Genomic DNA, 14035 nt, shown 5'->3' on the forward strand with positions numbered 1-14035 from the left:
CTCTCTCGCTGGGTCCCGTCTCTGTCTCTGGTTCTCTCTCCCCTTCCTGTCCCTGCCTGTCACCTGCGCTCTCTCTTGCTCTGTCCCCATTGCTGACTCCTAACCATCTCTGTGTCTTGGGGCGTCTGCCCCTTTGCAGCCCTGCCTTGGCGTTTTCTCCGTGTCTCCTGGCCCCTGCTCCTTCCCCTCTGAGACTCGGTGTCTCTGTTCCTCTGCTCACTCCGGGGCTCTCCCAGTTTCTCCTGCTGCCTCCATCTGTCTCTCTGATCGCTGACTCCTGAACCTCTCCCCTCCGAGTCCTCTGCTCCTGCAGTCTATCCGCTGCCTGCCTCCATTGCTCTGTGCATTGCTATCTCTCTCTCTCTCTCTGCATCTCTGCCCCAGGGACGCCGTCTGTCCCTGTGTCCCTTGCATCTCTGCCTGGGTCTCAGTTTCTCCACCTCTCTCTCTGCCCCTTGGAGTCACTCCCCCCTAGAGCCTTCATTTCCCCAGGCCCGACCTCTCATCCCCTGCCTCCCCATCTCTCTGCCTGTCCTGGTCCAGCAGGACCCCCACCCGCAGCTGGGCCCCAGCTCTTGAGCGGCATGTGTCTGCCCCAGCCGCGGCCAGCCGAGGAGGTGGAGGGAGGGGACGCCAATGACCTCACCAGCCCCTCTCCGACCACCCCCCCTTTCCCTTTCAACTTTTCCAACTTTTCCTTCCGTGCCCTCCTCCGAGCGAGGCGGCGTGAGCCCTGCGAGGCAGCCGGCTCCGTCTGAATGGAAAAGGCAGGCAGGGAGGGTGAGTCAGGATGCGTCAGGCCGCCCTCCCCTGCCGCCTGCCCCCCGCCCGCCCGCCCCGGCCCCCTATATAACCCCCCAGGCGAACACACTCCCTCACTGCCGAGGCCCAGGCTGCTCACCGCACATGCCTCCCCTCCCCAGGCCGAGGCCCAGCTGACCCCTGGGGCTCCCCCGGCAGTGGACAGGGAAGGGTTAAAGGCCCCCAGCTCCCTGCCCCCTGCCCTGGGGAACCCCTACCCTGTGGGGACATGAACAGTAAGTTGGTTCAAGTTCATGGGGTGGAGGGGACAGGGAGGGAGGAGGGAAGGGCCGTCGGCGAGTAGGGTGGGGAGCAGACAGACAGCGGAATCGGACAGACAGGAGCTGGAGGGAGCGATGGGGAGGCAGACGAGGAGGGGAGAGTCAGGGAAAGTCAGAGGCCCGAAGCGGGACGGCAGAGGGAGGGATGAAGCGACAGAGTCTCAGAGACACCGGGAAGTGGAGACGCACAGACAGACACACACCAATGCAGCGAGGTGACCCCAAAGGGTCCAGGACCCCAAGGGAGACAGCGGGGACGAGAGACGCACACACCCAGGGACCCAGGGAAACTGAGGCAAAGAACCAAGGAGGTGAGAATCAGGAGGAGAGAGAGAGAGAGAGAGAGAGAGAGAGAGAGAGAGAGAGGCAGGGTGCAGACAGAAATGGGGGAGCCGGACGGACGGACAGACGGCGGCGGGAGCGGCCCGGGGGGCGGGCTGGGGGTGTGCGCGGGAGCGGGGCGGCCCGGGGGGCGCTGATTGGCTGCGGGCGGCGGGAGGTGGGGCCCGGGGGGATGGGCTGCCGGAGAGGCTGCGGCCGGAGCCCGGGCGCAGCGCCGCGGGGTCCCGCTCTCCCGCCCAGGTGTGCCGGGGCATCCCGCACTGCAGCCGGCCCTCCGCGGCCCACTCGGGGGTGTCTCCCGGGGAGGAGCCGGGGCCTCTGGGTCTCCGGCCCGAGCTCCCTCCTCTGTTCTCAGTCCGGCCCGGGTTCCCGGGGCCCGGGGAGGGGGCAGGTTCTGGCCTGTGCCTCCCCCTCATGCCCCGCCCCGGGGCCCAGATTCCGGCGTCCGGGGGCGGACGGGAGACGCCCGGCCCGTCTACCCGCCCGGGGCCGCGTCTGCTCCGACGGGCGGGGCAGCCAGAGCCGGAGAGGGAGAGGGAAGCCCGCCCCGGCCGGCAACCTGCCCTGGGTGCTCCGCCCTGGGGCACGAGACCCCCCGGTCCTCCTCCCTCGGACCGCCAGTCCCGCCTGAGCCCTCCGCCTTCCCCCGCCCGCAGGTGTTTGCTGCCTGGTCTTGGTCGCGCTGAGCCTGTGGCCGGACAGAGCTGCTGCCCCAGGGCCGCCTCCTGGGCCCCCGAGGGCTTCCCCCGACCCTCGGGCTGAGCTGGACAGCGCGGTCCTGCTGACGCGCTCGCTCCTGGCGGACACTCGGCAGCTGGCCGCACAGCTGGTAGGACAGGCTGGAGGGGACGGTGGGGGCCAGACGACAGTGACCGAGCGCGGGGCGGTGGCAGAGAGGGGAAGGAGGAGTTGGAGGCCTGTGGCGGGGCATGAAGGGACCCCCAGAGCTGGGCAGGGTCCCCCTCACCGCCTCTTTCCCCCAGAGAGAAAAATTCCCAGCCGACGGGGACCACAACCTGGACTCCCTTCCCACCTTGGCCATGAGCGCAGGAACGCTGGGAGCCCTCCAGGTAAGAGCGGGAGAGATGGGCGTGGGGGCGGGGGGAGAGGAGAGTTGAGCCGGGGAGAATTGGGAGCCCGGAGTGAGCATGTGCCGGGTGCTCCTGACGCCCCCGTGCCCTGTCCCCCAGCTCCCGGGCGTGTTGACACGGCTGCGGGCAGACCTGTTGTCCTACCTGAGGCACGTGCAGTGGCTTCGCCGGGCGGGAGGCCCTTCCCTACGGACCCTGGAGCCTGAGCTAGGGGCCCTGCAGGCCCGGCTGGACCGGCTGCTGCGTCGGCTGCAGCTCCTGGTATGACGCCCCCTGCTCAGAGACCCTCGCCCTGTACCCCCAAGATCCTGTGGTCCTGAGACTCTGGTCCCAAGACACCATATTCCAGACCCCAAGCCCCGGGGGGAACTCTGAACCTCCAGACCCCGAGATTCTCAGATCCTGGACTAGAGACCTGACTTGGCAAACCCTAGATCTCATGAACCTAGACTCTGAGGTCTGAGACTATAAGACCCCAGACCTTGAGCCCTGAGTCCCCAAGACTTCACGTCCTGGTTGGGAGCCCTTGAGACCTCAAGATCCTGAGTTCCAAAGCCACAGACCTAAGACCCTAAGACCCCTGGGCCTGACCCCAAAGGCCCTGGACCTCAAACTGCAGCTCCCAGTTCTTTTTTTTTTTTTTTTGTGGTACATGCCCCTAGTGGGAACCGAACCCGGAACTCCCTGGTCCACAGGCCGATGCTCAACCACTGAGCCAAACCGGCTAGGGCCAGCTCCCAGTTCTGAGACCCCACACTTGAGACACTAGCCCTCACCCCTGAGTCCTTGAGATCTAAGACCTCCCTCCCCAGCCCTAAGATCAGGGTCTGGTCTGTCCTGAGTCCACAGCACCAGGATCCCAGCCCTGAATTTACAGATGTCGCCCTCGACCCCCTGGACATGACCCTGTAACCCCAACCTTAAGACCCCCCCTCCTTTTGGGCACAGCCTCCGTTTTCTGAACCCAGCATTCTGAACCCCCTTATCCAGACACCCAACGCGAAGACCAGAGACACTGGAAATAGGCAGCTTGGACCCCTGATGTGATTCAGCAGAGGCTCCAAACACTTCTTTCCAGACCCCCACCGCACCCCTGGCCTGTTGCTAACCCTTTGTCCTCTCCCAACAGATGTCCCGCCTGGCCCTGCCCCAGGCGCCCCCAGATCCACCGGCACCCCCCCTGGCCCCACCAGCGTCAGCCTGGGGAGGCATTCGGGCAGCCCACGCCATCCTCGGGGGGCTGCACCTGACGCTGGACTGGGCGGTGCGGGGCTTGCTGCTGCTCAAGACTCGCCTGTGACCCGCCACCCAGAGCCACCGGCATCCTTCACCGCCAGACCTTATTTATTTATTTATTTCGGGACTGGGGGCGTGGCAGCCAGAGGACCCCCCTCCCCATTATCTCCCCTAGTTAGAGACAGTCCCTCCAGGAGACCTGGGTGGGGACATCTGTGCCTTATTTATACTTATTTATTTCAGGGGGTGGGGGGGAGGCAGGTGGATGCAGGGGTCCCCAGTGGGAGGGGACTGGTTCCTGAATTCTTGGATCTCTAAGAAGCCAGACCACAGTGTCTCCCGGGCCCCCACCCCTCTGGGGCTGAGCAGGAGCATATATTATTTATTAAGCCATTACTTTTTACGTTGGGGTGGGGAGGGAGGGGGAAGGAGGCCTGGGTTTTCATACAAAAAGGTGAGAAACCTCTGTGAGATGGAGAAGGGGAATTAAATTTGTCATACACATCCGCTCAGAGGCTGTTTCTGTGGGGGATGATGGCTGGGGGCTGGGGGCTGGACATGGACCTCTGGGACAGGGACACGGAGGGACCCCGACTGGGCAAGGTGGTAGAGGGGAGTCCATCAGTGCCCCACGGCCCCTGAACCCTGAGGGGCAGGGTCTGAGCCTCACCTGGTGCCCAGCACTCAGTAGGCATTCAATCACTATTTCATGGGAGGCTCCAGACGGTCACCCTGTGACCGACAGTGGTCATCCAGGGCAAAGCTGCAGGCTGAAGTTTGTTCATGATGGCGGTGTTCACACCAGGAAATCAGAAGCAGCCTAGATGTCCAGCATTGGGGCTGGTTAAATAAATCTCAGCGCATCCTATGGTGGAGCTCACGGACACCCAGGGAGAGCTACAGGGGCTGCCAGACACAGAAAGGGCAGGCTGCAGCCCGGCCAGCGTGGCTCAGTTGGTTGCACATGGCCCCACGCAGGAAGAGGCCATCAGTTCAGTTCGGGTCAGGGTGCATGCCCCGGTTGCAGGCCTTGGTCCCCAGTAGGGGGCGTACAGGAGGCAGCCAACATGGATGTTTCTCTCTCATTGATGTTTCTCTCTCTCCCTCTCCCTTCCTCTCTCTAAAATAATCAATAAAAACATATTTTAAAAAAATAAAAGAGCAGGCTGTGGTTACCATGGCGTGATCCCCATTCTTTCTCTACATATATGGTTTAAAAATATATATATACCGAAATATGGACAATGGCCGGTTCCAGGTAGAAGGTGTGGGGTAGAATCGTGGGTGACTTTTATTATTTGTGTTTGCACTCCTGAGAATTTCTACGGTGACCATGTATTTCTCAGAACACGTTATTAAAAAATAATAAACACTATTTTTAGAATGACGGAATACCAGTCTGCCCCCTCAAAAAAAGTAAGCTGTCATTGAGCACTGGCTCTGGGCTGTGCCCTAGGTGTAGGGTATTAATTACATGATCCCCTACATCCTCCAATACACCCCATTTTACAAGTGAGGGAAACTGAGGCTGGGGTTGCCTGTCCAAGGTCACACAGCTAGGGAGAGACCATTGTGATTCTACCACAGATCTGGCTCATGGCAAAGTGTGTGTCTCTTTCTTTACAACTCAATATGCAGCAACTGTGATCACAGACACAAATGTGTTTGACATGGGGAAACCGAGGCTCTGTGAAGGTGTGTGTCTTACTCAAGGTCTAGAGAAGGGTCGTTTGTGAGTGGAGGCTGTATTTGGGACTCCCCTCTCAAGAGCCAGAAACCCGCTCGGCCAATGTGACTCGGTAGTTGAGTGTCAACCCATGCACCAAGAGGTCACCAGTTTGGTGATTCCCGGTCAGGGCACATGCCCAGGTTGGGGGCCAGATCCCCAGTGGGGGGCATGCAGGGGGCGGCCAATTGATGTTCTCGCTCATTGATGTTTCTATCTCTCTCTTCCTCTCCCTTTCTTTCTCTCTAAAATCAATTTAAAAAAAATTTTTTTTAAAGTCAGAAACCCTTTGGGTAAATATCCATTTGCAACATCCCAGATAGATCCTCCTAAGGGGCCTGTCTTGTCACCAGTTTGAGTCTGGGGCAGGGCCTTCTGGTTCACCCCCCAGCCCCAGTCCTCAGGACTCCTGGCCACATCCCCAGGGGAGAAAAGAGCCCAAAGATCCCCCCCCCCCCAGAGAGTTTCTAGGAAGAGTTCTATGTGTGTCCAATGAGGTCACAAAGCCTCTCCATGAAAGGCCCCTCCCCCAGGCCAGGCCAACCACCCCTGCAGGGTCATGGCCAAGCCCTGGGGAAGCTCCACCCTCTGGAACTGCTGAGCTTGGGGCCAGGGCCAGGGGACTGGAGGGTGCCAGGTCCCTGACTCCCTGCCCTGGGTGACCTCCCTTTCTGCAGCCGCCATGAACAGGCTTTGGAATACCAGGCGCCCGGACCCACTGCCAGCACCCCCACAGTGGGTCCCCATTCTGGGCCAGCTGCAGAAGACCCTCCAGAAGAGAGAGTACCTGCCCCTCCGCTCGCTGCCCATGTTCGAGAGTAACTTTGTCCAGGTTCCCAGCTCCCTGAGCCTTGGGGGCAGAGAGGGGCAGAGTGACAATCCCTGGGCTGGGGGACTTGGGGCAGCTCGGGGCTCAGGGGGTTGGGGCTCAGTCTGTGGGTGCCTCAGGAGCAACACAGGGAGGAGTGGTCCCAGCCCCTCTCCCTGGCCCCCCAGGTGACCAGCCAAGGGGCCCCTGTGTATGTGCACCACAAACCCAACTATCTGACCTTGGGGGTGGCCGCCACCCTGCCTGACCCCGGGCTGCCAGACCTCCTGCTCATCGCGAAGCCCTCTGAGAACAAGGACTGCTCCAACCTCATCCTCACCAGGTGCCTCCACCCCCCCATCCCCTGCCACCCCCACCTCCCTCCATCTCCTGCTCTACCTCCTCCATCTCCTGCCTCCACCAGGATGCTCCCACTGGACCTGGTCCACCTCTATGTCCACAACCTGTCTGCCTGGCGCCTGAAGCTTCACTTGATCACAGGCCGCTACTACTACCTGGAGCTGGATGCGCCTGCCAGGGAGATCGCGTTTCTGTTTGACCGCTGGATCCGGCTCATCAGCCTGCTCCGAGAGCCGGCCGCCTTCTGGGCCCCCAGGACCCTGCACACACCCCTCTCAGACCTGGCACCTCCTGCCTCCACCTGGCGCCTCCAGGTGGAGCATGACACACAGACCCCAGGTGGCAGTTAGGGTTCTAGGTTCCAAAGGGAGCCAGGACCAAGAGCCTGGAGTGCAGGGTCCTCAGAAATGGGGCTGGGGGCTGGGTCGGCTCATCTGAGCATGGGAGCTGGGGGCCTGGACTCCTAGGTCTGAGGGAAGAGAAGTTAGGGGCTGAGTTAGCTGGTATGGGGGAGGGGGGCAGGGGGCTGGAGTCTTGGGCTGGGTGCTAATGGAGATGTAGAAGCCAGGAAGAGGCCGCCCCTCCTGACGGACCCCTCTTCGTCCACAGGACAAGCCCCACACCAGATGCTCAGGCCCAGGTGATCAGGCTTGGGCACCCATTGGGTTTGCTGGGTCTCAGCTTCTCCACCACCAGGCAGGGGTGGGGTTTCCAACACTGGCTGCTCCCTCTTTCCAACACTGGCTGCAGCCCTGACAGGTCTCCTCAGTCTCTCCCCCTGCCCTCCCAGCATCGAGGACCCTGAGGCAGGTCTCCCCGTCTCTTTTCAGTCATGCGTGTTGACCCCACCATTTCTCGCAAGGTGCCGACATCTCAGAAACAGAGGAAGGCCAAGGTGAGCGGCCCGGGCAGGCCTGTGGGTGAGGGCTGAGGAGCTGCGCCCCCTGACAGCCCTCCCTCCCCTGTCCCCCTCACAGCCCCTCAAGCGCAGATTCAAGTCCCAGGCCGTGGGGGACTCCGTGCCTCTCATCTGCTCGCAGCTGGAGCATACGGACTCTAGGAAGAAAGGCACAGGAAACGCGTAGGCTTGGGGCTGTGTTCCCGGTGGGCTTGGGAGGATGGGGACGCCAGCCGAGTCCCACTATGTTGTGCCTACAGGTCCCACCCAGAACACGCCCTTCCCAGCTCTGTGGCCAAAAGCCCAGTTTCTGGTGAGCACACCTCTCCCTTTGCCTCCATGAGTGGACCCCAAAGCTCTGGTCCTTCCCCTGAGAGCTCAGGCCACTTTCTTCCCTTCCAGAGAAGTCCAGCTTCAGCATCTGGACCATCTTCAGCAACTTTCCCAACAGCATCGACCAAAAGCTGTCCTCTTCCAAGGCACCTATACACTGGGAGCCAGGAGTCCAACTCTTAGCTCTGAGGGAGGAGGGCTGGGGGCTTGGACTCCTGGGTCTGAGGGAGGAGGGGCTGGGGGCCTGGACTCCTGGGTCTGAGGGAGGAGGGGCTGGGGGCCTGGACTCCTGGGTCTGAGGGAGGAGGGGCTGGGGGTCTGGACTCCTGGGTCTGAGGGAGGAGGGGCTGGGGGCCTGGACTCCTGGGCTCCTGGGTCTGAGGGAGGAGGGGCTGAGGGCCTGGACTCCTGGGTCTGAGGGAGGAGGGGCTGGGGCCTGGACTCCTGGGTCTGAGGGAGGAGGGGCTGGGGGCCTGGACTCCTGGGCTCCTGGGTCTGAGGGAGGAGGGGCTGAGGGCCTGGACTCCTGGGTCTGAGGGAGGAGGGGCTGGGGGCCTGGACTCCTGGGTCTGAGGGAGGAGGGGTTGGGGGCCTGTTCTGTGTCTGAGAGGCTCCCCCAGCCCTGACCATTCTTTCCCTCACCTCCCTTCATCTCCAGGGTCGCTCACCTGTATATGATAGGGCGGTGGTCCTTGGTGGTTTGGTTGAGACCCCTTCACCTAGTATCTCAGAGAACAGCCCTGACATTGCCTTTCTAGTCTCCTGTGAGCAGTTGGATATGCAACAGGGCTTCAAAGACCCGACAGACCACGAATCCAGCACGTTGTCCTCCAACTCCTTCAGCCAGGACACCTACTCTCCCAACTTCTACCTGCCTTCCCCCCACTCCTCTGTTCCCAGGCACCACAAAAAGGCCAGGCCCCTGGGCTCTGCACAGAAATGGTGGCTTCCACTCTCCCAGAACACCTCCTCCATCCCTGCCACCTCTAGGAAGGCTCCGTTCATCCTTGACCAGTCCCAGAAGGTATCGGCTAGACCTGCTGCTCCCCAGAAGACCTCCATTCTAGCTTCTGTTCCCCAGAGGGCCCCAGCTGTACCTGCCCCATCTTGGAAGACCCCACATGTACTAGCTATTCCCCAGAAGCCCATGCCTCGTCCTGTCCCAAACCAGAAATCTCTGTTCCTACCCACCCCATCCCAGATGGCTTTGGACCCTGCCGATGTGGGCATGTTGCCTGTTGGAAGTCACGCAGGGGATGTGCTTAAGAAAAGCCAGCCTGAAGGGAGGACAGAGCCGTTGGTGTTGGTGGGCACCCAGGAGATGCAAGTCACGGAGATGCGGGCCCAGAAAGTGTCCCTGGAGCCGCCCTTCAACACCACCAAGAAGAAGATGAAGAAGGTCGTGATCAGCACAGCCCGGGAGGTCACCCTGGATGGCTTGAAGGGCAAGGACACGCTGGAGGACAAGGTCTGCAGCATGAAGGAGGAGAAATCCATGGTCGTGCCTGGCTTCAAGTCCAAGATGACAGGGCAGCAGAAGAAGTGGGTCAAGACCCAGGAGCTGGTCATGGAGGGAGCCCCAAAGGAGCACAGAAGGCCCTTGCCTGCGGAGGAGCTCACCCCCTCCAAGAGGATGATCATGGCCAACTCCAAGGAGTCGCCCATGAGACCCAAACTTTTCGGTCTGCCATCCTGGCGCTCGACCCCCCGGGTCAGGATGAGCCCAAAGTCCCTCTACTCCAGACAGGTGACTGTGTTGGAAGACACATCAGTGGTGCTCGGGGAGCAGCCCCAGTTGGGCTCCTGGGCAAAGGGGAGCAAGGGTCTGAGGTTGAAGGAGACCTCGAGTCCTCGGGCAGCGGTAGAGGCAAAGAAGCTGCCCTCGGACCCGATAAGGGCTTCCAAAGTGCACGCCCGCTCCAAGCGTGCCCCCAGCAGCCTGAAGATGAACAGACACTCCCAGGTCCCCATCCCTCTGCCTGCAACAAGGTGGGAAGATGTCCAGTCACCCATCGTACCAACCTCCATCTCAAAGACGGAGGTCAGGATGTCCCAAAAGCCCAACAGAGAATCTCAAGAGATGCCGGGGATGCCAGACCAGTTGCCTTTGGCCAAGACGGAGTTCTCCTTGGGGATTCTCATGCCCAAGCTCTTGGAAATTGACAACATGAGGGGTGTGGCCAAAAATGTGAAGAAGAAGAAAAAGATAAGTGTCTTCACACCTTGGCCCAGGTATGTGGGGAGAAAGGACCTCTGGAGTTAGCAGCAAGGTGACATGATGGAGACCTGAATGGGGCAGGCTTAGGGAGCACAGGAAACAGGGCACCACTGTGCTGCCACCCTTGAAAACAGGGTGCTCAGTGAAAGGAGCCCCATGCCAATGCCAGCTCCGTAGTGTGTGGTTCTATTTGTATTGCAATGTCCAGAACGGGCAAATCCCTAGACCCAGAAAGGAGGTTAGTGGTTGCCGAGGGCTGGGAGGGATGAGGGAACAGGCAGAGACTGCTTCATGGGTATGGGGTTTTCTCCTGGCATCATGAAAATGCTCTGGAACTAGAGATTGTGGTCGCAGGACATTGCGAATGTATTGAATGCTGCTTTCAAATGATTACAATGGTAAATTTTATGTGACGTGTCTTCGACTACACGAATACACAAGAAGGGAATCTGAGACCAGGTCTGTCCATGTAGTTTGCTGAAAGGGGACGGGGGTCCATGGAAAGGCCACTGGTGTAGGACTTGGGCACAAGAGGGACTTCTTTAAAAAAATTTTTTTTTTCTTTATTGATTTTAGAGAGAGAAGACAGGAGAGGGAGAGATGGAAACACCGATGAGAGAGAACATTGATTGGCCACCTCCTGCATGCCCCCACTGGGGATCAGGCCCACAACCTGGGCATGTGCCCGGACTGGGAATCGAACTGGTGACCTCTTGGTGCACAGGCGGAAGCTCAACCAGTGAGCCACACCAGCCTGGCAAGAGGGGCTTCTTAAGAGGGAGAGATATTTGTACATTTGGATGTTGGGGTGAAGGATTCAGAGTCCGTTGATATTAGTGAGGCAGGAGGGCGGGAAACCTCCAAGGGACATGGGGAGGCGGGTGGAAGCCCGGATTCCGGCTGGGTCTTGCCGGTTCCGAGAGCAAGACTCCTTCCTTCGGTATTGAGCCGGTACTGCTCTCTCTCTCTCCAGCATTCACGGTTCCCAGCGCCTTCAGTAGCAAGATGCTGGGACTCAACCTCAGTCGCTAAAGCATCCAGAGGAGCCCAGCGTGGCCAGGTAGCCCCTGACACTGTCAGACACGCCTTGCACCTGGCACCGAGTCAGGGCCCTCGAACCCCACCAGTGAGTGCTCTTTGCTCTTCCCTGCAGGCCCCAGACGCCAAGCGCCTCTAGTGTAAGAATCGGGGTGCTGAACAGGCCAGGTGCGGGGAGCTCCCTCTCCGGTAGAGACCAGAGCTATCTATCTATACATTTATATATTGGGGGGCGGGGGGCGAGCCGGGGGAGAACCCGCGGGGTGGCCCAGCTTTGCAGAGATTAAAAGACTGAGTCTGAGACGCGGCAAAAGTCGAGCCTCGTGCCTGGGTGCGCGCACGGGGGCCCGGGGAGCGGGCGTCGGGCTGGGGTGGGGGTGGGGCGGGAGGAAGCGGGGTCCACGCGGACCCTGCCCCGCGTCCCCGACCGTTTTCCGCAGCGCGGCCGCTCCCATTGGCTGGGGTTCCCGGATCCCAGCCAATACGGCCGAGGAGTCGAAGTGTCCCTGGGCTGGGACTCTCGAGACCCAGAAACGAGGGGCACGCGGGACGGAGCCACAAGCACAAGCCACCCAGTGACGCGCTGACATCAGCCCGGTTAGGACAGGATGGATCGGGGCTGGGTGTCGGGGTGGGGGTCAGGAGCGGAGTGCGAGTCGGAGCGAGGGCCCCCCCCTGGGCCCCACGGATGCCTCTCCTCTCCGCAGGCGCTGCCGGCTCACGGCGTGTTCCACACTGAGAAGCCCCCCAAGGGGCGATGGTTCACGCCGCCCTTCGACCCGCGCTTCCCCAACCAGAACCAGACCCGCAACTGCTACCAGAACTTCCTGGGTGAGCACTCGTGGGCAGGGTCGGGGGAGCGGGGTGAGACGGGGAGGCAGGAAAGGGCGCGCCCCAGCTCCTGAGAACAGGACAGGGGCCGGGACCCGCCGAGGGGGCGGAGACCGTTGGGGTGGGGGGCGGAGCGAGCCACGGGGGAAGAGGCGGGTACTGTCCAGTAGGGGCGGGGCTATGGAAGGAAAGGCGGGACTTGGCCAGGTGAGGGGTGGGCCCTATCATTGGAAGATGAGACCTGGCCGTTGGTGGGCGGGACCTATTCTGGAGAGGCGTGGCTGAGTCATTTGGGGGCTGGGACCGGATCTTGGGGAGGCGGGGCCAACTCTGGGGGCACGTGACAAAGTCGTGGAGGGGCGGGGCGAAGGAGGGATGGGGTCTGGCCGGGAGGGGGCGGGGCCTGATCTGGAGGGGTTGGGCCCCACCTGGGAGGCAGCCAGGTCTGTCCGGGAGTGAAAAGCAGGGGTCTGACCGGGAGGGGCGGGGCCTGATCTGGAGGGGTTGGGCCCACCTGGGAGGCAGCCAGGTCTGTCCCGGTGTGAAAAGCAGGGGTCTGGCCGGGAGGGGCGGGGCCTGATCTGGAGGGGTTGGGCCCACCTGGGAGGCAGCCAGGTCTGTCCCGGTGTGAAAAGCAGGGGTCTGGCCGGGAGGGGGCGGGGCCTGATCTGGAGGGGTTGGGCCCCACCTGGGAGGCAGCCAGGTCTGTCCCGGTGTGAAAAGCAGGGGTCTGGCCGGGAGGGGGCGGGGCCTGATCTGGAGGGGTTGGGCCCCACCTGGGAGGCAGCCAGGTCTGTCCCGGAGTGAAAAGCAGGGGTCTGGCCGGGAGGGGCGGGGCCTGGCCGGGAGGGGCGGGGCGTGGGGCGCGGCCCCACCCACCACCTGTCTGGCCCCGCAGATTATCACCGCTGCGTCAAGAAAATGAACCTCCGCGGGAAGAGCACGCAGCCCTGCGAGTATTACTTCCGCGTGTTCCACTCGCTGTGCCCCATTAGCTGGGTGAGCGGGCAGAGGGGTGCCGGCTGGCCGGCCGGACCGGGCGCGGTGGGCGGGCCCGGCTGAGCTGAGCCCGCGCCCCGGCCTCCCTCCCGCCCGCCCAGGTGCAGCGCTGGACGGAGCAGATCCAGCAGGGGACCTTCGCGGGTAAAATCTGACGCTCTGCGCGGCTCCTTCCTGGCACCGGCCCCAGTGGCCCTCGTCCCCTCGACTCCTGGAGACCGGGGTCCGGACCCGCACCCCCCAATCTCTAAGCGACAAATAAAGCTATGTTGTTACTGCTGTTTCTTCTTAATGTCTGCCCCGGGCGCCGTGGGGGCGCGGGAAGGTCCTGCGCCCTGCATCCAACGCCACTGTCCCGCCGATGAGAGGGGCGAGGAGGGCTGCTCCGTCAGGGCTGGGGTGGAGGGAGGGCTGGCAGATCTCCGGGGTAGGCGGCAGCCGCCCTCCCAGGGTCACTTTAGCCTCTCCGGATGCCAACACTTGCCCATCAGGATGGCTCCAGGGTGCTCCTGTTTCTCAATCCCAACACCTCCCTGTCACACGAATCCTCCCTCCATCTCCTTCCTCAGGACCCTCTTGTCCTCCTACCCGGACCACCTCCCAGACTCCTTCCAAGCTTTCTGCGCCTCTGTCCCCGTCCATCCCATCTCACATCCTGCGGGGGGTCACTTTGGGACTGTCCAGCCTTAACCCCCATTCCTCCCTGCCGTGCTCCAAACCCATTCCTGGCTCCACCCCTCTCCTGCCCCCACGTGACTCCATTTCCCCTCAGTACCCCTTAGTCCTGCCTGGCGAGCCCTCCTCGCAGCGTCTTCTGCACTGCTGGCCTCTGTCCAGCCCCCACCTACAGCCAGGAGCAGCCGTCTCCTCCGTCTCTAATGAAACCGGCCAACCCCTCCGCAAAGGTGTCACTCCATTTCTCCGCAGACCCCTTCCAGACTGAGTCCAGATGCCCCCCTGAATTATTCTCTGCTTCCATTCCATTGGGTGCGGGGCCTGCCCACAGCCAGGCTCTCAGGTGACAACACAGATTCCTTCTGAGTCCAGACACCCCTTCAAACGTTACCTCTCTG

The 14035-nt window shown here is 61.8% G+C and overlaps 3 protein-coding genes across 3 annotated transcripts; all 3 read left to right on the forward strand.

Moving 5' to 3' along the window:
• Positions 1–883: 883 nt before the first annotated feature.
• On the forward strand, positions 884–3948 carry IL11 (interleukin 11). The gene is made up of 5 exons (XM_036275899.1): positions 884–1037; positions 2081–2253; positions 2408–2494; positions 2615–2776; positions 3645–3948. Exons 1-5 carry the CDS (start codon positions 1031–1033, stop codon positions 3813–3815), a joined length of 600 nt encoding a protein of 199 aa, XP_036131792.1. The 5' UTR covers positions 884–1030; the 3' UTR covers positions 3816–3948.
• A 2211-nt stretch (positions 3949–6159) lies between these two features.
• On the forward strand, positions 6160–10139 carry FAM71E2 (family with sequence similarity 71 member E2). The gene is made up of 7 exons (XM_036274930.1): positions 6160–6309; positions 6474–6628; positions 6710–6959; positions 7623–7726; positions 7804–7856; positions 7946–8022; positions 8535–10139. Exons 1-7 carry the CDS (start codon positions 6160–6162, stop codon positions 10137–10139), a joined length of 2394 nt encoding a protein of 797 aa, XP_036130823.1.
• Positions 10140–10963: 824 nt separating this feature from the next.
• On the forward strand, positions 10964–13232 carry LOC118638808 (cytochrome c oxidase subunit 6B2). Its single transcript, XM_036274931.1, has 5 exons — positions 10964–11034; positions 11248–11272; positions 11840–11963; positions 12862–12962; positions 13064–13232. The coding sequence occupies exons 1-5, from the start codon at positions 10964–10966 to the stop codon at positions 13115–13117; spliced, it is 375 nt and encodes a 124-aa protein (XP_036130824.1). The 3' UTR covers positions 13118–13232.
• Positions 13233–14035: the final 803 nt, after the last annotated feature.

The sequence above is a fragment of the Molossus molossus genome, unplaced genomic scaffold, assembly GCF_014108415.1.
Source record: "Molossus molossus isolate mMolMol1 unplaced genomic scaffold, mMolMol1.p scaffold_m16_p_21, whole genome shotgun sequence".
Classification (NCBI taxonomy): Eukaryota; Metazoa; Chordata; class Mammalia; order Chiroptera; family Molossidae; genus Molossus; species Molossus molossus.

Excerpts from the sequence above, each read along its gene's own strand:
- LOC118638808 (XM_036274931.1), top strand. The coding sequence starts at position 10,964 with ATGGGGAGGCGGGTGGAAGCCCGGATTCCGGCTGGGTCTTGCCGGTTC. Across the intron at positions 11,273-11,839 it reads AGACGCCAAGCGCCTCTAGT|GCGCTGCCGGCTCACGGCGT; the intron begins GTAAGAATCGGG and ends TCCTCTCCGCAG. Across the intron at positions 12,963-13,063 it reads CGCTGTGCCCCATTAGCTGG|GTGCAGCGCTGGACGGAGCA; the intron begins GTGAGCGGGCAG and ends CCGCCCGCCCAG.
- IL11 (XM_036275899.1), top strand. Across the intron at positions 2,254-2,407 it reads GGCAGCTGGCCGCACAGCTG|AGAGAAAAATTCCCAGCCGA; the intron begins GTAGGACAGGCT and ends TCTTTCCCCCAG. Across the intron at positions 2,777-3,644 it reads TGCGTCGGCTGCAGCTCCTG|ATGTCCCGCCTGGCCCTGCC; the intron begins GTATGACGCCCC and ends CTCTCCCAACAG.
- FAM71E2 (XM_036274930.1), top strand. The coding sequence starts at position 6,160 with ATGAACAGGCTTTGGAATACCAGGCGCCCGGACCCACTGCCAGCACCC. Across the intron at positions 7,857-7,945 it reads GGCCAAAAGCCCAGTTTCTG|AGAAGTCCAGCTTCAGCATC; the intron begins GTGAGCACACCT and ends CTTCCCTTCCAG. Across the intron at positions 8,023-8,534 it reads AAAAGCTGTCCTCTTCCAAG|GGTCGCTCACCTGTATATGA; the intron begins GCACCTATACAC and ends CTTCATCTCCAG.